At 36.5% G+C, this 21,669-nt stretch overlaps 2 protein-coding genes and 1 long non-coding RNA gene across 3 annotated transcripts; 2 read left to right on the forward strand and 1 right to left on the reverse strand.

Moving 5' to 3' along the window:
* The first annotated feature begins 5,932 nt into the window (after nucleotides 1-5,932).
* Nucleotides 5,933-10,175, forward strand: LOC105677501 (venom acid phosphatase Acph-1-like). The gene is made up of 7 exons (XM_012376163.2): nucleotides 5,933-6,208; nucleotides 6,684-6,791; nucleotides 7,229-7,494; nucleotides 7,776-7,932; nucleotides 8,009-8,132; nucleotides 8,763-8,974; nucleotides 9,248-10,175. Exons 1-7 carry the CDS (start codon nucleotides 6,116-6,118, stop codon nucleotides 9,515-9,517), a joined length of 1,230 nt encoding a protein of 409 aa, XP_012231586.1. The 5' UTR covers nucleotides 5,933-6,115; the 3' UTR covers nucleotides 9,518-10,175.
* A 5,696-nt stretch (nucleotides 10,176-15,871) lies between these two features.
* On the forward strand, nucleotides 15,872-19,666 carry LOC105677503 (uncharacterized protein CG5902-like). Its single transcript, XM_012376164.2, has 4 exons — nucleotides 15,872-16,287; nucleotides 17,055-17,165; nucleotides 17,271-17,476; nucleotides 17,559-19,666. Exons 1-4 carry the CDS (start codon nucleotides 15,872-15,874, stop codon nucleotides 17,723-17,725), a joined length of 900 nt encoding a protein of 299 aa, XP_012231587.1. The 3' UTR covers nucleotides 17,726-19,666.
* LOC105677507 (uncharacterized) lies at nucleotides 19,458-21,553 on the reverse strand. The gene is made up of 4 exons (XR_001101572.2): nucleotides 21,302-21,553; nucleotides 21,062-21,216; nucleotides 20,409-20,936; nucleotides 19,458-19,495 (listed from the first exon to the last, which is right to left on the reverse strand). It is a non-coding gene; the product is annotated as an uncharacterized lncRNA (long non-coding RNA).
* Between the last annotated feature and the right edge of the window lie 116 nt (nucleotides 21,554-21,669).

The following is a 21,669-nucleotide window of genomic DNA, read 5'->3' on the forward strand; positions in this document are numbered from 1 at the left end:
ACTTCATCATTGATCGATATTACTTAGAAAAATGATTTCTTCCATGTTTTATATTTTTAATATTTGCAGAATCTTTTTTTATATCAAGGTCTCATCTATCGACCGTGGCGGTCGACGTAAAAGAATTTGCGGACTGCGTCGCGTGATGACACGTGTGCGACGCGCAAGATGACCGATTATACATCCTGGCGACCCGACAAGCGCAGGTGTTACGCATGCTTCTTACAGTGCTGTGATTAATATTCATGAAGATGAAGAAATTAAGACCCTTATTTGGCTGAACGACAGACAAACGTATCGGTCGCAGCCGCGCAATTTCGTGATTTTACCAGTTTCCTCAATGTCTTTCTGTACCACGCGCGAATTGTACACGCGCTACTTAAAATTCACGATCGCCGATATCTCCCTTTTTTTCGCCGACGGGGCGCATTTGCATTTTGCACTTGTGGAAATGTAACTATGTTGTGTCATGCGTGAATGGTGTATTAATAAGACTACGAGTATCCGGTATTCCTGTTTTTTCATTTCGCTTCCTCCTCTTTCCACTCACTTCATCGCACCCGTCGATCATTCAAGGTCATCACCTGTGTGAAGCCGCGGAACGAACGCGCAATCGAGTAATCAATATTGAAGCGGGAAGAGATGGTATCGCTGCCGCGTGTTTGCAAAAAACGTGAACATTGATGATATATCGTGAACATGCGTTATTATAGCAAAAACAGATATCTATCATTATGTCACGTGCTCTTGCTGTAATAAAGCCCAGGTGCAAAACTTTTTAATGCACAAGAATTTAATAACATTTATGATCTGACACAAAAAGAAAGAATTCTCGCGATTGTAAATGAATATTTTTTTCTTTACCAGATTCTTTTTCCACGCCTAAATTTTTATTTGCGTACTACGTATGGTGAATGATCAATGATTTTTGATCATATTAACTTACGTTGTTTTTATATTGTTTCTCATTAGCGTGTCAGCGTAAGATTATAATGCAAAGTGACATATTGTAATCTATGCAGTCTTCTCAGACTTAGCGGATTACTTTCTAGGTAGATTAATTTCTATCTTTAAACGCGCCATAACATATACATTATAAGTATATCAATGTACAAATACAAATATTAAAATACAAATATTAAACAAAACTAGGTAAAAAAAATTTATATATGTGTTGGAAGATTTTTACGATACTGCTGACTTCTTAATACTTCAACGTAAAATAACGTTTGCATCGCCTAAAATATTTACCGAATCAATTGAGGTGACTCGTATTCGGCAATATTATGTAACTACGTCTTCCTATTCATGAAACTCATAAATCTGATTAAAATTAAATATGTAATATTAATCGCTTGTAAATAAAGGAACAAAATTCATAATGCGTTATGTGTATTACGTATCTCGAGATTTGTGATCGTATGTGCAATATCAAAATGCATTTATAATACAATAGCATTTATCAGCAAAACAGAATTAATCGCAAGTTCGTGAAACCGATAATATCTCAAATGGGCGAATAATTGATTGCATTCTTAAGCAACAACTAATTGCCTGCATTTCTTATTGCGTAATTCTTTTAATGATTTCTATTATACTACGTTTCGTTGATAATCTCATTGCATATTATGTACTATCGTTGGTGTTATTATTATTGTTACTATTATAGATTTCCTGTTTTGTGTTGTTTTTTGTTGTTTTCATTCTCTCTATATTAATTATTATAAAATAAAACTCATGACTCTGAGATTAGAATTATGTTGCATATTGTGCAGAAGATTAATGTATTTATATAAGTGTCATAAATTTAATCGTGGTTACGAGATTATCACGAATTAATTACAATAATCACAATCATGACCGGTTTATTTTTTTTTTCTTTAATCTAGCCTACATTAACATAGAAACGTGGACTTTTGTTCACGCCACACCCACAATTTGTTCTCCATTTTATAACGCTATAAAAGTGATCCTTTTTTACGCCGAGAATCGAGTAACGTGTTTCATTATGGAAAGTAAAGTGTGTGTTTTTTTAAATTTTTAAACGTTGATAATTTAATTAAATGGCGATTAAGTGATCAATCTACCAACTTCAAAATCTAAATAAATTGATGGATAAACACATATTGTAATTATATTTTGTATTAATTAATATTTTAATATAATTATTAATAAATTAAGCAACAATAGCTATTCGATATTAAAATTTTAATAAAGAAAACTTAATAAAGCACCTTCACTCAAACAAATAACCATGACATTTATTATTAATATAACATGGATTCAATTTAAAATATCGTTTATTCTATTCGCGAGATAATTGTAAAATATAAATTGTCCCAGAAAATCGTGAAATATTATTGAAGAGTTTTTCGATAACAAAATTTACACATCAATTCAGTTGATAATTATGAATGTTGCGCTACACTTTTTACGTAATGCTATTATATGCATATGAACAAGGTTTTGTTAATTTTATGAGTTAAAATTATAATTCTTGTTCGCACAAGACTTTTTTTCTTAGCAATAGCAAATAGCGCAATGAGCTGTGCTATAAGATATATGATAATTTGAATGTTTTAACAAGCTAATGATAGAAAAACTAGTCTTTGACTAAAATAACCCAATTCATTATTTGTTTATTTGTTTTCGTGAGTCGTGAGTGATCGGTGTGTAAAATAAGTCATTAGTCAATTACGTTTTAACGGCATAATTAAGGTAGAAACGCAACCAACGCTAAAAAGGTTAGGCGTTAAATAAATTACAGTGACTTAATTATATATGCGTTTGTAACAAGATATGAAGGCCGCGCGAAAGTTGTTCTATTCATGCAATTTCAATATGCGGATACATAATTACATTTGATCTCATTTACTTGATCTTGCGTTAAAATAGCATTGACCTCACGTATAAAAAACTTTGTGTGTGTATGTGCATCTGTATTGTATTTTATAATTTTATAATAAATTATTGCTTTGTACGAGTAAATTCTTGACATTCAATTGTAAGCCTATCAATTGCGAGGGAATTGTAAAAATAAACCGTTATATTGACTTTTGTAACTTGTCCATGTGTGAAATTTTTCAGATATGACGTATTATAGCGTGAAATTTCATCAGGTTGTAGAAGTCATCAACCGTGACCTCCAGAATGCGTGACTTGTATATTCGCAGCAAAAACTGTAATGGGTAAATATGCTCAAAACGCTTTGATATACCGGAAAATCCTTCGGGGGCTTCAGGTCTTGCGTAAAGATTGAGGAGAGAAATTTTTTTTCCTCGCGAGATACGGAGTCTGTGATAAAATGAACCCGATTGTAAACACACACGATGCAATTGTGTAAGCGGTTTGCTCCTTCTCGGTTGATCTAATTATCGATTATACGTAATTGCGTAACACTATCAAACCATCGAGCCTATCGTGGTAGCTCGATTATAAAATCATACATGCTCGGCGTAACAAAAACTCGCACAGGTCGATCGCGCAATTATAACGTTATCGACTAACATCATTGTTAATTATAACTAATAGCTGTTATAATATTTTCAATAATGCATAAGACTTGATTTTTTAGCGTTCTTCGAATTCATAATTCACAATAAGATTGATTTAATCAACTGTGGTCTTTCCAGTGCGAAATATGTGCGCGATGGCAATTCATATTTTTTTATGTGTATTAAATAAAAAATTCCAGTAATGATCCAACGATTATTATTCCAGTGATGCTGATATTTTGCCGTTCCGCAAATTAAGACGCGTCCCGCCGCGAATATTTAATGCGCAAAATAAGTACGCGATCGTGATTCGTTTTTTTTCGTGCACGTTACGTAAACATGTTACAACTGTATCTGAAACGCCCCAACATTTCGATATTCCGCAAATTAAGATGCAAACGTTAATCAGGGATTCACGTTCAATCAAGGTGCCGCGTCATAAATGGATCTCCGATTACGCACGAGAACATTATCCTTATCCGAAAGGCTCTCAAGTTTCCCTGATTTCCATGAATTGAATTACGAAAGGAAGATTCATTGCGTGCGATCAAGAAAGGGGCGTGATTCCGATTTGCGGTGATTTCGCGGAATGCACCGCAAATGCAAAAAGACGCGGTACACGGAGAAAATTTTATATCAAAAATTACTATGTACGGTAGTAGCCGCGGACCATGAAAGAATTATAAAAATTTTTACTATGTTTTTCACATGTGAAATATAGTAAAAATTTTCGGTCCGCGGTTACTGCCGTACATAGTAATTGTTTATATAAAATTTTCTCCGTGTAGGTCGACGACGTCTTTGTACGTCGCTGTCTCGTTCCGATCATTCACATGAATCATTAAACGTTCTTGAATTCTCATGAGCTGTTCGCGGATGACAGTTGATATTCTAAGAAAGCGAACAAAAAACCTAACTCATGCAATCAAGGAAACATAATTATAGGAAAATTTCAGATTAAAAGAGCCTACAAAAGATGTTTTAAGATGTGTAATGACGACTGATAATCTGAATGTGATTGCGACATCACTTTCTCTAAATCGGTTGCGCAATGAATTGTGTAACGAAAAAAATAAACATAAAACACATGTGCGCACATGCATACCATATGTTATTTTCAAAGTCGGATCAAGTAGATTTCCTTGAAATTTCAATACAATAGGTACGTGTTTGAATTGGTTCGTTCAGAATTTCAATTAGTGCGCCGTGCCAAAATCAATTTGATAAGTCAATAAGTCGTATCTGATTAAAATAGAAAATACATAAGAACTTTACATATTTTACGTGAAAACAATATGAAAATATGTTTAAACAAAGATTACCCTTCTTTTTTTTCCAAAAAATAGAAATAAAAAATTAAATAAATAAAAAAAGCATAATTTGGAAAATCAAACTTATTATAAAGTTCAAATAATCACTGATGCTAAGTACACACATACACACACACACACACACACACACACAAATTTTTAATAAAATATTTACAGCATTAATAAAGTCTGATGGAATAAAATTGTAAACAAGATTTCTCGAACCAAAAGACTAAAAACAGGTAACACGTATACTGCTTTATGATAATTTCCACAGATTTGTTTTGTTATTTACATAAACTTGTTATTTAGTTATGTAGATAAACCTGTTCGAACGATTAGACATTTGCGAGACTTGTAAATTTGCAGTGCATTCGTGGATACGCAGGGAATTGTTTTTCGATTAACAGAGAACGCAAATCAGAAGCAGGCAAGATAAACGCGCTGCACAAAGTAAAGTATCTTCGATAAAATAAAAGAGTTTGTTATCCGGCGTTGAAGAGTACAATAAAAGAATCATCGGAAAAATATTTTATATTTATAACAGAATCTCTCGCAGTTTTCCCGATAATTTTTAATTTTTCTTTTATTTATTATCTTTCAACCATTGACTGACATATCAATACCGTTAAAGTTTTTAAGATGTTTCGAAAAAAGATTGCTTTATACTGATAACTTTTAAATCTTGCATTAATTAATTAAAAATCAATTAAAGCTAAAATTTTTGCCAGAAAAAAACTAGATGTTATATTTATTTAAATGATAAAATTCTACTTGTTTTACTTAAAATTGAAAATACCACCCAATTTCACCAGTTGCGGTATTTTATCGTTTGTAAAAAAATCTGAAAAATTTTGGAGATAAAGATCTTCAAAGATAATAAAATCTTCGAAAATAATAAATCTTTTCTACTTTATTTTCACACGACAATGACATTAGTTCGTTCTATCTAAAAATGGCAGAGAATTTCCTATGCGTTCGTCAGCTGCGGTTTTCCGCGGGTTTCCTGCTTTTTATTTACGCGTCCTTCGAGGAAGGCGACAATCGACATCAAGAAAAAGGATCGAATGATCACTGAGAGCGGGGATGTTGCTAATAAAAATAGTCGGAATTGCGAGCTGTTCGACAGTTTTTTATCCCATCCCCACTCGACTACAAAGGCGAGTGAGGCGAGAGTAGAAATATAAACACCATCCGCAGATTGTGCCGTGAAATCGTCGATTCCGTACGCGCTGTCGTTCAGGCCGCGCGAATTAAGTATCGAAAGTGTTTGTTGAAAACGCCTTCGGGGAGGCAGTCATTTTCGCGAAGATGTTACCGATGCAATTGGCGATTCTCGTCGTGTTTCTTATCAGCTTCGCTGCATCGGCCAATCTCGATGTGGAACTGCAGCTGCTTCATGTGGTAAAGCATTATTTAATTTCACGAAGAGACGCGCCCATTCAATCGGCATTACTTTCTCAAAAGATTATATAACCGACGAAGTGAGAAAGTCTTGTCATTTTTTAAGTCTTGACTTTTTTTCATCTTTCGTGAGCACGCGATTATTTATTTGATATTTGTTTCTTTTTCGAAAGTGTGTGCGTTACTTTGTGTGAATGAGTGTTATATTCTAAATTGTTTTATGTCAATAAAGAAACAGATATATATATATATATATATATATATATATTTTTTTTTTGCGTCGCAAGTTGCGTAGACGCGAGTCTGATGTCACACAAGAAAAGTTTTCGAGAAAAATTAAGAAGTTATGGAAAAGCGATCCTTCGCGCAAGAGACAAGTAACGAAACATTTACATTATCATGACCGTCTGCGCTGTGACAGTGATGATAATAGATGTTGACGATACAACTTACACGAGTATATTCTGTTTGAAAGGTATTTCGCCACGGTGACAAAGTGCCCCATCGAGAATTCCAAAACTACCCCAATGATCCGCATCTCGAACACTCTTACTACCCGATGGGAAATGGCGACTTGACCAACGTGAGTATAAATTACAACAAATAAATTGTGAAATTAAACGCTGTTATCTTGACAATATTAGAAATTGTATGCGTTGATCGTTCAATGGACATCGTGTATTATATGTGTGATGACACATCATCCATGTGTAATATTTTTTAATAGATGTTTAAAATCAGTGTAGACTGAATCATACTATTGCTAAGTTTTTTATCATAAAGCTTCTATCAGTTTCACAATCTTTATTTTATGACTTATGCAACACGATATATTGGATGTTCGTCATCGTTTTCCAAAGTGCCAATAATTTCCGTCGAGGTAAAAATCTAAAATCAATTTTGCGATTTCGACAAATATTCATGTTGAATTAGAAAATAAGCTGACCTAAAAACGTTCGTAATTTTTCTATATCCGTCTCTCCGAGATTTGCCTAATTGTGATGTCTTTCGTGCAATTAGCAAGGCAAGATGCGGGAGTACAAAATCGGCACGATGCTGCGTGAGAGGTACGATCAATATTTCGGCCCGGATTATTGGCCGGACAAGATCTATGCCCGATCCACGGAAGTTCCACGGACTCAGCTGTCTCTCCAGTTAGTCCTAGCGGGATTATTCCCGCCCTCCGAGAGGCAAACCTGGAATCCACACTTGCCCTGGATTCCGGCGTACACGTTCTTCGTGCCATACAAGGTTGACAACCTCTTGTTTCCGCATTACTGTCATCGGTAAGTAACTTTAGCGGAAATTGCTCGTAAGATGACAGAATTGAGAATTCTTAAATCTTTTTCCCTCTCCTCTCTTTTTCCTCTTTTTATGATTTTCTTTGATACGTTTAACAATTTTTATCTTTTTATTAAATCATTTTGCTTCTTCACTGATAGATAAAAAATTTCCGGAATAAGGAGAATAAGAAAGCTTAACTATTTTATCCTTTTTTGTTTTGTTTTTCATGGAAATCTAATAATGTTCTTATTTATAAATGTTTCCATCTTTCATTGATTGTTAGATACAAGGAAGAATATAGACGTTTCCTTCAGCTAGACAGTACAAAAGGGATGATCAGCAAATACAAGAACGTAATGGATTATTTGACAGATCATTCTGGAAAATTGATCAACAATACGGAAGCGGTCGCTCACATGTATAATTTATTGAAAGAAGAAGTAAGCAATTATTTCGACAGTAAGAAATTGCCTAAAAATATATTTATCTGATTTTTTGTCATATGACCATTTCTAGGCTGCACAAAATTTAACGCTACCAAAATGGACTCAAAATGTTTTCCCAAATCCGATGGAAGAGATAATAGAGTTGGACTTCAAGTTACGATCATACACAAAAACCTTGAGGAGATTAAACGGAGGTCAGTACTCAGCTAAACAAAGCATCGCTAAAACTTTTGATAACAAATTCTGTCTTGAGAATGAAAAAAAGATTATATAAAAAGTAAAAGTTATATATACCTTTTACTTTTTATATAATAAAAGAACGTATACGTTCTTTTAGAGCCATAAACGTGTTTTATATGGTAAAGTTAAAAAGACAAAAATAATATTACTTTCTTTGTGTTAATAATAAATAACGATAACAGTATTTGTTAATTCAGTAAATCAGTTTGATGTAGTAATGAATCTGTATCGAAAAACGTATAAAAAAAATTCCGCTTATATTCGAGTTCATAAAACGACGATGTGAATCGCGCATTGCTGCAGGGAAAAGTCCATTCCAGCAATTCCTTTAAATTTAAAAGAAAAACAATATTTGTCTTAAGATTATCTGTAAAATACTCTGAAGTTTTGAAGCATTCTTGTAAAACTTTACCACAGATACATTTTCAGATTTTTATTCGTACGATTTTTTTTTATTTTCAAGATTCTTAGATCTCATACATAATCGAAATTTAATGATCTGTTTCAAGGACATGTTGTACAATTCCTATTCTTTTTTATTTTGTTGCTTCAAAATAAAATCTCTAAACTTCTTATCGCGACAGGCATACTGCTTCGCAAAATGGTAGAGGACATTGAAGAGCATCGAGCAGGAAAATCGCCACGCGACAGGAAAGCTTTTCTATTCGGCAGCCACGAAGCTAACGTGGGTGCTCTTGCCTACGCTTTAGGTATAAACGAACCGGCGATTCCTGCTTACGGTTCTACGATCATTCTAGAGACTCTTCGGGACAAAAAGGGAAGTTACTATGTCCAGGTATGTTACATAATATACATTTTGCAGATCAATCCAATAAATCCAGAAATTAAATTCACCTATAATTGATCTATATAGATTTTTCACGTGAAACAATCAATTGTATCTCTTTAAAAAATGTAGTTTAAAGAAGAATTAATTATTCTATTTTTACTATTTATCGCTGCTTACTATTTTTACACGTATTTTATACGTACTATGCTTTGCTATTACTAACATTTTATGGAGTTTAACGCACTGAAGATTTATTTCTCACGCCGCGCGTCTTCGCAGGTTTTACTATGGACGGGCGTTACGGAGCAACTGATAGTACAGAAGATCCCCGGCTGCTTGGAGTTATGCCCCTTCGAAGAATTCCTCAACATCGTGAAGGACGTTCTACCGAACGACGACGAGTACTACTGTCGGCGGAATAAAACGGAGGATCTTAAGCCGAACGCGCATTATCGATCGTCGGCGATGTGCGTCGCCGATGACAGAATCTGGCGATACATCTTCCTCGCCGTTCTACTCGCTTTCACATCAAAATTCGTGCAAAAGTGAATTTTACCGACGCGAATATATTCTAGATATTTATTTATACATATACTTTTTCTCTTGGTTTCTCCTCTTCTCATCCATAAAAGATCGTAGCGGCTACGCGACCTTAACTAGGAAAATAGTTGCGAGAATAATCAACACGGCACGCGCTCTGACCGATATCCGTATCGGAAATACTTCATCGAACTATGAGAGCACTCGAAAAGCCCAGCGAGGTTGTGGCTATGCGTTTCGCTGCGCGTGTTGCGGTTGCCGAGTTGATGCATTTTACCGCACGCGTTGTTACACTGTCGTGTTACCACTGTACATATGTAAATAGCTGTCGGCATATTGATTTTATTATAGTCGATATTGCAATCGTTTCAAAACACACATCTCATTCACGGGCATGTATTATCAGAACGTGGGAGTTTCAAAGCCGACGTCGAACTTAATCAATCATTCACGGTTGTTTGCAATGTTCGAATTAAATGTTCGCCGATAAAAGTCATGTACGATATCCTATAACATTTTTCACTGCCACCCAAGCATCCAGAAATCTCATTATGCTAATATTAGCGCTCACTTTGAATAGCATTATATTTATGATTATGCGTAAAGATTAATAAAAGCCAAGCATTAAAAAAAAATAAAAAAAAAAAAAGGATTTTATAACGTGTTCTCTACTCGCCCACATTTTTCTACACAAAGGTGCACTTTGCAGTATTATAAAACAAATAAGAATGCAAGAATTAGATTGTGAATTAAACATTTAGATAAATATTTATAAAAATCCGATAATGGAATAGTACAGTGACCCGATGCAGTGAGAAGTAAAGCAAACGTCAGTTAGCGAGCCATTTTAATGTCACAGATACTCAAATCAAATTAAGTTCTACGTTTGGCGAATGCAAAATCGGAGCAAATTCGATTCCGAAACGTACGAACTGACTCCCCTATTTTCGTCGAGGTGAAGAGTTCAAGAACCTGAACGCGATCGAACATTTAGTTTTCACATAGATTCGCGACGTGGAAATAGACACTGCGACATCGATCGATGTGCTCGCCGTACTTCGATTTAGAGCATCGTTAAAATCGTAAAGAGAGAGAAACGGTATAATTTATACCCTCGCGCGAAACGTATGACGTTTAATATTTATAGCGCGTCGAACAAAAATTTGCACTGTCGTGCAAAATGTTTGAGAAACACTGTCGGTCGCGATTCGCGCGCTATCCTTCCACGCCGTTTTCCGTTCCGCGCGGAATCAAACATCTCGGTGCGCAGATACGCGCACCGCAAGAGGGGTCTCTGCACTTTCGTTACGGTGATTCACCTTGCGTGGCGAAACTACGAATGCGTGTTCATCTGGGATGCACTCGTTAAAGAGCATGTTTCGTATCAAGCGCGTTATTTGCATAACGACGGTTCTTGACAGCGCGCTGCGCTGCGAGGTATCATTGAACAAATGATATGCTTGTTTCACACTTTTCTGTTATCAAGAAAATTAATGTGTCCAAAGGTCGCGGATTAAAACGGTATAAAGAAAAAGATTAATAGCGGCGATTCCTATGCAATTTAAAGTAATGAAATTATAAATTAAAATTTAAGAGAATGGCTCTTTGAATTGATACGATTGGACGCCAAAAATGAATAAGCGAATTCGCGTTTGCGTTTAAAAATTTTTATAACACTTAACTTGTTTTTATTGCGTTTCATCGTGTACAGACTGAAGATGATCTAATCCTTGAGACCGAAACGTTAGTTTTCTTATGAATTTGTAACGAAATAATAATACATAACGAATTTGAGCACCAAAACCTAGTTCTGGCTCTAAGTAAGCTTTATATTATATGTCTAATTAAAGTGATGAGTATTATTCATATTAATGTAAATAAAGATGCTTGCGAATGCAAACTATATAAATTATCAGAATAAAATGTATTTGATTAACTTGTTTTTCACAATTGTGTGTTCTACATTTTTGCTCTTCGATACGGAACGTACATATTGGATGTCAATTTAAATCTCGGATGTACTGACTCATCTCCAACAAAGGATTGAGCGGCAAAGCGTTTTGAGTCAAAGGAAACTTTGGTATAATTGCGAACATAATTCGCTGCCTCTGGCATAATCCAATGTGCTCTGTGCTATTCGATCTGTGCCACAAGTAACGATGGCGCTAATTTACACGAAGTTGTGTGTACACACAGTGTGTAAGTACGCGGCTCTCGATTTGAATAATTAACAGTGCTAAATTATTAAAGCTCAGGATCCGTGGACGGCCCGTTAACGCAATCGGTAACGTCGGTTTGCCGCTTGTATTTGCTCGTCGGTATGTTCGATATTCCAAAACCATAAAATCACATTTAAAAAAACAAATATTCTTTTTATAATAACTTTCCCTAAAAATGTATGTGTGCAAAAGATTAAACATTTTCAGACTAATCGATAAAATTAATCCAAAGCAAAGGTTATAATACGCATTATTCTTTTTGAATCATTAATGAATGATATAAATAATTCAAGAACGCGCACGCCTCATCGCGAAAGATAGCGTATTACAAGCATATAAAGGTGAAGGTGTGGGAATGCATACCGCTGATGAGCGGCAGCTAATGTCCTCTCAAGGTAAGGGTTTCTCAATAAGCATGCGATTGTTAAGTGGTAGGCGCAGATACGCATCGGCTAAGGAGCATCGCGTGGAATTTCTGATTTGTATTATGCGAATTTCATCGTGGCATACTTGTTTGCCGTTTTAAATTTTTCATATTTTGATTATCGCGTAATTTTGCTGAAGATGCGATAGAAATATAAATTTAATCGCATGAATTAGATAGGTAAACAGAGAAATTAATATAATTAATAACAATTGTGTCACACGACAAACAATAGAAGTATAATAAATGTCATTAATATTCCAATTAATTTTATAATTATCTCAATTCATTTTCAACTGCAAATGTTAGTAACAACTGTTATCAATTATTAATATGAACTTTTGCTATTAACACATTTTCTCGAACGAAATAATCTCGTTTTTAAGAAATATTAATTTGCTTTCTCTCCTCCCTTTTTTGTTTAAAAGCATTTTTCTCGCAGCACTTTTATGCAAAATGCATCGAGAAAGAACTCACCGTGAGTCAGCGATCCGTTACGTATTTCTCATAAGCGCTTCCCTTGCACTGTATTACGCGAATAAAAGATGCAGTGCATTCCTACTGCAAACATTCAAGTGGCTACTACATTCTTTGCCGTCGTTTCCGAAGGTCGAGGACAAAGCGTGAAATTCGCGCGTGATCACACAAAATACATCTGTAGTCGTGCAGAAATTTCGCTCCGACATTTCGACCTACCTTCGCCCTTAACGCCCGCTACAATGAGACAATAAACGAAACGGAAAGTGGCACGTGTGTGTATTCAGTAAAAGCATAAATACTGGAGTCGAGTAGCATCGGATTGTCTTGTAAAATCGGGCCAAGTGGGAGGAGAAAGGTGGTAATAGGCGCGATTGTTACAAAGAATGACGAAGGAGGAACATTGTTTGCATTTTACGTCGAGCTACACGGTTGCGAGCATAAAACCGCCGCAGCTTCCTTAGCCGTGTAATTTAAGCTGTGCGTAAGTATGCGTATCTTCTTATGCGCATAACCCACCTGCATGAAGATTACATCACCTGAGTCTCGCGGAACGCCGTGGTTTTCCAACCGATATCTAAACTATTCTTCGACGCGAGCAAACACGATTGAATCCTTGCATAGAAAATGCGAATGTGTATGGTTTATGATTTTCTCTCACGTTCCGAGACCTTTTAATCAACAACTCATCCTGCGCGTATTTTTATCGTATTCTAAAATAACATGCCGAAATTCCGAGGAAATATCTCGCGAAATACTAATGGTGAATTCGAGTCTGCGGTATGCGAACAAGTGCATTATCAACAGTTACCGCGTTAAACTGGCAAATGCATTTTGTGTGTTTCGGCAGGATTGTACTCCCGTGTCGCGTCGTGATTTTGCCGAATTCTTTGTGATAAAGTGCGAAAAACGTTCGAAAATGTCACAAATCGAAAAAATCACGAAATCGTCGTCAGAACGAAATTGTGCAATCTGTGAATCAATGACGCCTCGATGAAATCATAATCTCGGGCGTCAGCTATATAATCGAAAAATAGTCGATGCATAACGGATCGCAATGTTACGGAAGAATAATTTTCAAATAGTATCAATGTCACGAATTTATTTCTACACAACTGGCTAATCGCGATCTATCAACAGATAGATCAGTTGTAAAGTGCATGATAAACTATAGGATTATACCTGCAGACATCGCGATAATTGCGCCACGCGAATTAGACCGTGTGACGACGGTGTCAGCGATTATCACGATAAATACGTGACGTATCGTAATTAATTCCCCAGAGTTGGGAGAGCCGATGGGAACCGCGCAGCGGCCGAATAGTTTTCGGAGTTACGAGACTAATTACTCTTACCTAAGACTAGATCGAACGATAAAGCGGATAACACGAGTATTCGTCTGTGTGCAGCGTATGTACAACTTGCTAATCACTGAATTTCGCTGAGAGAAAGGGTTTGCGGTATTGGCGAACAGTCGAATAAAACTTCTACTATTTTCACTTTAAATCGCAAATAAATATCATTTTTCAGTGTAATAATAAACTCTCATCATTATTTTTATTTCATTAAAAATAATTATTTTTTCCGAAAAAAAAATGAATAAAATTGGTTTAATTAATTTCGAGATACCTCTCGATATTTGGTATGTGAGATATGCGATTCTTGTTTACCGAATTGCCGGCGAGTTGCGCGTGCATTTGCTTAAATTTCGGCTGCATTGAAAAATCGCGAGACGTGACTTCACGCCGGTAACGCGCGTCAGATTGCGCAAACGTGACTCACATTTAATCGCACGCGTTGTCGTTTTATGTAACATGCCCTCGAATGCATTAACTTATAAATAAATATCGGGAGGTTAGGTATTGAAATGAGCGTTTGATCGATGCGACATAGATAATGATTCGATAAAGACTTACCCGATGAATCCGAAAGCTGATTCCACTGCTTCTTGCCTGGAGTTCGAATCAGGGTTATCCTTGGTGCGCTGCACTTTGAAAATCCATTCCTCGGCTGCACGCGAGCGGCCACACCGGCATGCACAGAAATCGGCACGATGAATTTGCGCCGGTGAATCGTATGCTGATCGACGTCACGCTTCCGAATTTCCGATCCGGTCCGATCACTTCCGTTTTCGTTCGTTTGGCGGCGGGTCCGTAGAAATATCGAAGCACCACGAAAGTAACTAGTGAATTTATGACAGCTAGCGAGTGGTCGCAAGCGCGCGCATGTTGCCAGGTTGATTTCGCTGTCACGCCTCGGGCCTGCACGGCGATGCATCGTAGGCAGCAGGTGCCAGGTAAGGAACTAGGAATCCAGGTGCCCTTGCTGCCGGCGACGTCATTACGCGGCCGCGACTCGCTTTCGCAATTTTCGCGGCGCGCTCAAGCAATGTGCGCAACCGCGCGCCGTCTACATGGTGTTGAACAAAAAGCGGCCAGAGATTTAACACCGCATATTCCTAGCAAAGAAAAATAAAAAACACTAAATTATGATCATGCGCTGACTAAGCATAGTTACACTGCAACAATAAAATGAGAAAATTAAAAAAGAAAACATTTAATTACGCTACATTTACAAAAATTAATTCTGTCATAGTCAGAACATATTTTCCGTTTAGAACTGAAATTAACGTATGAAGCGCTTGTTTCCAACAAACTCAATATTGTGTGTAATAATTTTATTCAATGGGAGAGAAAGTCATTTCGACACATAGTTACGACGAATTAATTAGTCGATAACGATACGCGTGGGCTTTCTTGGATAAGACTTTCTATTTCAATTATTTCGCTCAAAGTATAACGAGATTAAATAGAATAAATCGACTTAATCTTTCGCTTGCCCGCCGGGCGCCGATTAAAGCTTTTCTACCAGCTTTGAAGAAAGTATTATTTATATTTTTACCTTGAGTTTTTACCTTCCAATTCTGTTTCAACGTCTCGTAATTTTAGAATCTCGACGCCGCCGCTGTGGATTGCCGCCATGTTTCGCGCAACGATCTTAAATCATTGATGTAACAGCGTATAAAAGAACGGAAAATTAGCAGAATATAATTTTGTTTCCATTAAACAAATAGTATATGAAGATTACCATCTTTGCTAAGGGAATCCTGTAGAGGACGCTACCATCCACTCGCGCGTTTCTCGCGCATGACCGCGCATGACCATGAGCAACTTCGCGCGATGCAGTACGGTGGCAGACGTTCGCTAATTATCAATAGTGTGATGACGCGACGCCTTAGTACAAATGGCGGGTAATAAAACAGCTGTTCACGCCGCCGGATCGACATCTAGCGGAGCGCGGGCGCGATCCGGCGCGCGTCGGCGACGACGTCGACGTAGGATACGTCGTGTCGAGGGACCTCGTAAACGGGGAGTGAGAAGACGAGCCGCAACAGCAGTGCTCGCCGGTGACCTTTTGAAGAGGAACATGGCCGCTGGTTGTTGTGGCGCGAAGAAGCAGAGGCTGGGCGGCGGTGGCGGCGGCGGCGGCGCGACGTCAAGCCTGTCGCCGTGCGATGGTACCGTCATACGACACGGTGTATCGAGAAAGCCTATGACAATCGCCCAGCCGGAGATGGGATTCTTTTGCTTCGACGTGCTCTACTGCCAGTTGCATCAATTGGACCCACCAAAGACGCCTAATTTCAGCAACGAACCATTGTGAGTAACTTCGCGCGTCGTCTATTTTTCTATCTTTTCCTCCCTCTCTCACAGCATAGCTGCATGTCCATCCGTCTCGCTCGCGCGTCAGCTGTTATCTTCGTTCATCTCCGATGACGCGCCGTATGTCATCTCCCTCGTGCGCGCGCGCTTTATCCGCGTCCGAAAAATTTCTGCAATTTTTTTACAATAAAAGTTCTTTAAGATATGAAAACATGTTTACGCCTACTGCCAGATTTTTATTTTGTTATGTTTATGTGTTATATATGTTGTCTGTATTAAATCATTCGTCTTTATATTGATTCTACGGATAAATCTATTTGCAAAATCGACTAAGATGTATTATTGGCGCATTGAAAGAATTCTTATGTGTGGATTATCTATCGTGCGCGACACGCGTCGATTTCTCGTATTGTATAGCGCCAACGCTGTGTAGGCGGTCGAGGATGCATTTTTTATTACGGTATCTGCTGAAGCGTTGTTAGTCGCGACGCTTTTATCAGGTGTTTTTGTATTACACTGTTATTTATTTGTGAAAAAAAATTACGGCAAGAGATAAATCTAAAAGTTGCCGTTTTTGTTATATTTGTTTTAATTGTATTTTGTTAAATATTAAAAAATTTGTTTTTTTTTTAAATATATTGACTGTATCTTGATACAATCTGAAATTTCATATAGAAGAATTGCTATGAAAATAAAGAATATGCTGATGAAAATAAAGAGAAATGTTTCAACATGAAGTTTTTAATATAAATACATCTTTTCAGCCCTTTATTTGTGACATGGACAATAGGAAAAGATATGAGATTACGAGGTTGTATTGGTACTTTTAACGCGATGCATTTACATGCTGGGCTACGCGAATATGCTACAACTAGGTGAGATGATTTCTCACATTAAACGATATGCGTTTGAATAAACATAATAGTTAACATAGTAAAATAATAGCCATTATTTAATATGCGTTTATGTATATTTTAAAGCGCATTCAAAGACTCTCGATTTAATCCCATAACTCGAGACGAGTTTCCGCGCCTGCATGTAAGCGTGTCGATTTTACGACATTTCGAAGATGGAGTTGACTATTTAGATTGGGAAGTAGGTGTACACGGAATTCGCATAGAATTCTACAATGAGAAAGGTAATAAACGGACGGCTACGTACTTGCCCAGCGTGGCTATGGAGCAAGGTGCGTATTTTTTTATAGCGTAGAGTAGGAGAAGTAGCCCTCGAGGTTTCGTCTGTACGTTGAAGGATAATCTTTGATCCAGGATGGGACCAGATACAAACGATAGATTCTCTGCTGCATAAGGGCGGCTTCAAAGGCCTAGTCACACCCGATATCCGTCGTAGCCTGAAACTGACTCGCTATCAAAGCGAGGAAGTCACCGTGAGTTATCAAGATTACATGACGCATTGCCACAATCGAAGATGCTAGCAGATCGCCTGGGGCCCTCATCAAGGGTCCCTGTTTCAACGGTCCGCTGAAGCTCGATACAATAACGCGCATACATTCAGTTCTTCTCATTCACAAAATGAAAATAATACGTGGCACAATTCCTTCGCGTCCGGTCAGCACAACTCGCAAATCCTGGCGCAATCTAATCGCTCGACGTTCATACACCCGCTACCCTTGCCCCCAGTTATGGTACCGGTACGTAATAATCCAGCCCCCTGGTGGGACGACGCAGGCCCGTCTTATCCGCCCGCACCGCTTTACTCTCGATCGTCGCATCGCTTTTCGGCGCACGACACGGCGGACCGCGGAATACGCAAGCGGAAATGACACTGGAGACGGTGGTTTCTCGCAATTTTCCACTGTTTAAAGTGGTGCGTGTTTCTGTGTCTCAGCGTACACAGTCTCCCATTTATGATACCACATGCTCCGTCTTGAGAATCATAATTCACATATGATGGCACCGTCTAATTGTTCAATGTTGTGTTATATTACATTGTGACAGAAATTATATATAATATATTTCATACTGATTGATCAGTATTAATATTTATAATATTTAATACAGAGATATATTTAAAATTTATAAAAATTATATTTATTAAAAATTATATTTATATCTATTCATGTTCAAATATAAAGATGTTATATTGCAATAATTTTCGAAACTTCTATTTCAGAAATTTGTCAGAAATAAACAGAAAAATTTGGCGATGCATATTGCTTAATTCTTTTTAATAAATGCATTCAATTTTTTTTTATAATAACAGGAATTAGCGTTGCCACCATATTCTATAAAATCAATTTATATCAATAATGTAAAAACGACAATGAGAACTTTTTAAGGACAGTGATTATATACGCCTAAAATTCACTGCCTGCCTCACAAGATTTAATGTACAAAAGTCAGAATTATCTTATTATATATATATATAACATCTATATAACATTTTTAGAGTATAAATATGTTAATCAAAAAATTGAGAGTTTTCGATGATTTCTCTCTATTAATATTTTTCACTGATTAGAATATATTTTTAATCATATTATAACGCACACACATGAGCATAAAAAGACATTTGCCCTATTAAAATATGACAGTTACTTTTAATCACAAAAAGCAATAAGTTTGACAAACAAATAAAAATTTTCTGTTACTAATGATTTCTTTAGTGAAATATTAAAAGGAAACATGGCACAACAAAAAAGATAAATATTAGATATAAGTTAGATGTAAGTAAGAAAATATAAAGATCTCATTGTGAATTCATAAAATATCATAATTTCATAATAATTGCACCAATTATGTGGATCTATTAATGTGTATCATTAAATATTTTTCAAGCTACATATCTTGTAATATTGATATAAATGAAATATTGAACAAAATTATGACATATTTTTCGGTATCAATTCTGCTTTTCTTGAGCTGCTGGCTATTTTCGATAGCGGGCTTTAAACACTGCCAATTTATTCGCTCTGTCGTATGTTTTATATTTTATACTAATGAAATTTGTTAAAAATATGTAAATGAAAATTATTATTGTCTTACCTTTATTACATTATGTATCCGCGTGTTGTACGCATTAATTGGTGTTGTCATTATTATCTGCGTAAAATTTTTGAATCGATAATTAGCGAGTTCCTGATATCTTGCCTTCTGAGTCTCGGCACAAACGTCCAATATAAACTGCCAAGCATACTTTACTTGTTGACTCATGTATGCGCTCATTTGGCCTATGGGACTCGTTTCTGTAACAGATATTACTACGATTTACACGTATGAATGATGCACTTTCACAATTGAAAACGAAAATAATTCTAACTAGCGTTGTGATTATATTTTATGATATACAAGAAAATTATATTAATGTTTACTGAATTTTATCTGTGAAAAACAATAAAAATGGATTTACGAAATAATTTCTTGATGTTATTAGTGCAATGGAAATTAGGTCACATAGGGCATATTATTTAAGTTCGATAATCATTACGTCATATGAATTGGCTGAATAAATTATTCTATATTTTGTGAAACTGCCTCAAGATTTACGCAATATACGCATTTTATATAGAGTAAGAATTTTATATACGCATATACATACAGTTTATCTCCATCCTTTTCACGTAATTAATATAGTATTTAATTAATAGTGATTAATGTTAAATAAGAATTATTCCCAAAGTGTAGCCTGCGTATTTGCAGATTAATATTTATTGCCATATTTGGTATCACACACATTAGCGTAATAATAATATATCGAGCGAATACGTGCTCATTTTGATTGCATTTGCACATTATGTATTAAATGGCAGCGAAAGCCACGGGCTGTTTTTTTATTTACAAGTCAAACACAGCAAGGATAACTTAATTAAGAAACCATTAATATTATTAGTCACGAAAATTATATAAAAATATTACAGGCAACTTTCACTGGAATGGAAAAGTTAAAATAAAGTTTTATATTGTCATAAGGAATATTGTGGATCAATTCTCGCTGCATTGTTCCTTTAAAACTTCAAAATACACCTATTATATATAATAAATAAAGATTCATCTCATTTAAAATATTTAAAAAAAAATTAAAAGATGCAGATAACACAGTCAAATTTAATAACAAAAAGTAAATATATATATATATATATTATATGTTTCTATATATACCTTTTAATCGCGCGGGAGCAGCTGCGAGATGGCGTCGCAATGACGCGCGGGCAAGTGCGACGCGACCGGCGTCGCGACGCACGGTCGAGTTGATCGAAGTCGTGCCGTGTCTCGTATCTGTGTATCGGCGGTCGCAGTGTTAAACCGCAGAAGCGCGTTATCGTTGTTGCACGACGCGTGATTACGCATCGTGACAATTCTCCGTGCGAGCGATTGACTGTAACCCTTCGGTGGCCACGGTTGTTCGGCCGTGCAGACGTCGACATATTGCGCGTTGTTGTGTTCCGGGTCTCCAGATCTCTCAGATGATCGAGACCGTGTTTTTCTCGTGTGACGTTGTACACTTCATCGCTGATTGTTATCAACGACGGAGTTCTTTGGCAGTCTGTTCCTTCACGTCCACGCCGGCTCACGGCGTTTTTGTATACGACGTAGTTGCACCGCCGCTTCCATTCATTGTCAGAGACAATCATCGAGGATGCATAATGGAATTAGCGCTCATCAAAAAACATGATCGTTTCGCAGCTGCTGTGGTAAGTAATAATGTAGGGCACAGACATGGAAAGTTGAAAATTAGGAACTGAATCACTCGTTCGCACCCGTTACTTTCACTCGCTGTGCTGAATTTTGCAATGATCACCATTTTAACTTACCAATGATAAAGTTGAAAATATGTGAGCCATAAAGTAGAAAGTAGAATCTGATTTCTCTTGAATGACTTGGCCGAATACATATTGTTAATTGTTTGTATAATCAAGCTTTATATCATTCTAAATTTCGAGAAGTCATACTTCGCATTTTCGTTTTTCTAAAAAGAAAGGAGAAACAACACGTGTTACATTATATTAATACTTAGAATCGCACATCAATTTCATAACTTTTATTATATTTACCACTAAATAATGCATTGAGAAGTTTACTCTCTCAAAATTCAGAGTAAAACAAATCCTGTTTCTTTTCCAAATTGTCTCAAATCAGTTCTGTATATTCAAGTATCATGTATGTTTTGAATTAATGATACGTGCTTTGCAATCAAGTTTCAATATGTTTAAATACTCATCTACATTATTTTACAACTCCACTCCGAAATTATTGTTTCCAAATGATTAAATGCCATGCGTGATAAACGACCCAATAATTAATCTTCCACTTTTCGTCACTTCGTACTAACAAAGCGAGGGAGGCAGACGGAGTGGACGGCGGCAAAATGGCGGGCGATGAAACAGCTGTTTTGGCGCGTGCTGCTCCATCTGACGGGGCG

The sequence above is a fragment of the Linepithema humile genome, chromosome 2, assembly GCF_040581485.1.
Source record: "Linepithema humile isolate Giens D197 chromosome 2, Lhum_UNIL_v1.0, whole genome shotgun sequence".
NCBI classification, from domain to species: domain Eukaryota; kingdom Metazoa; phylum Arthropoda; class Insecta; order Hymenoptera; family Formicidae; genus Linepithema; species Linepithema humile.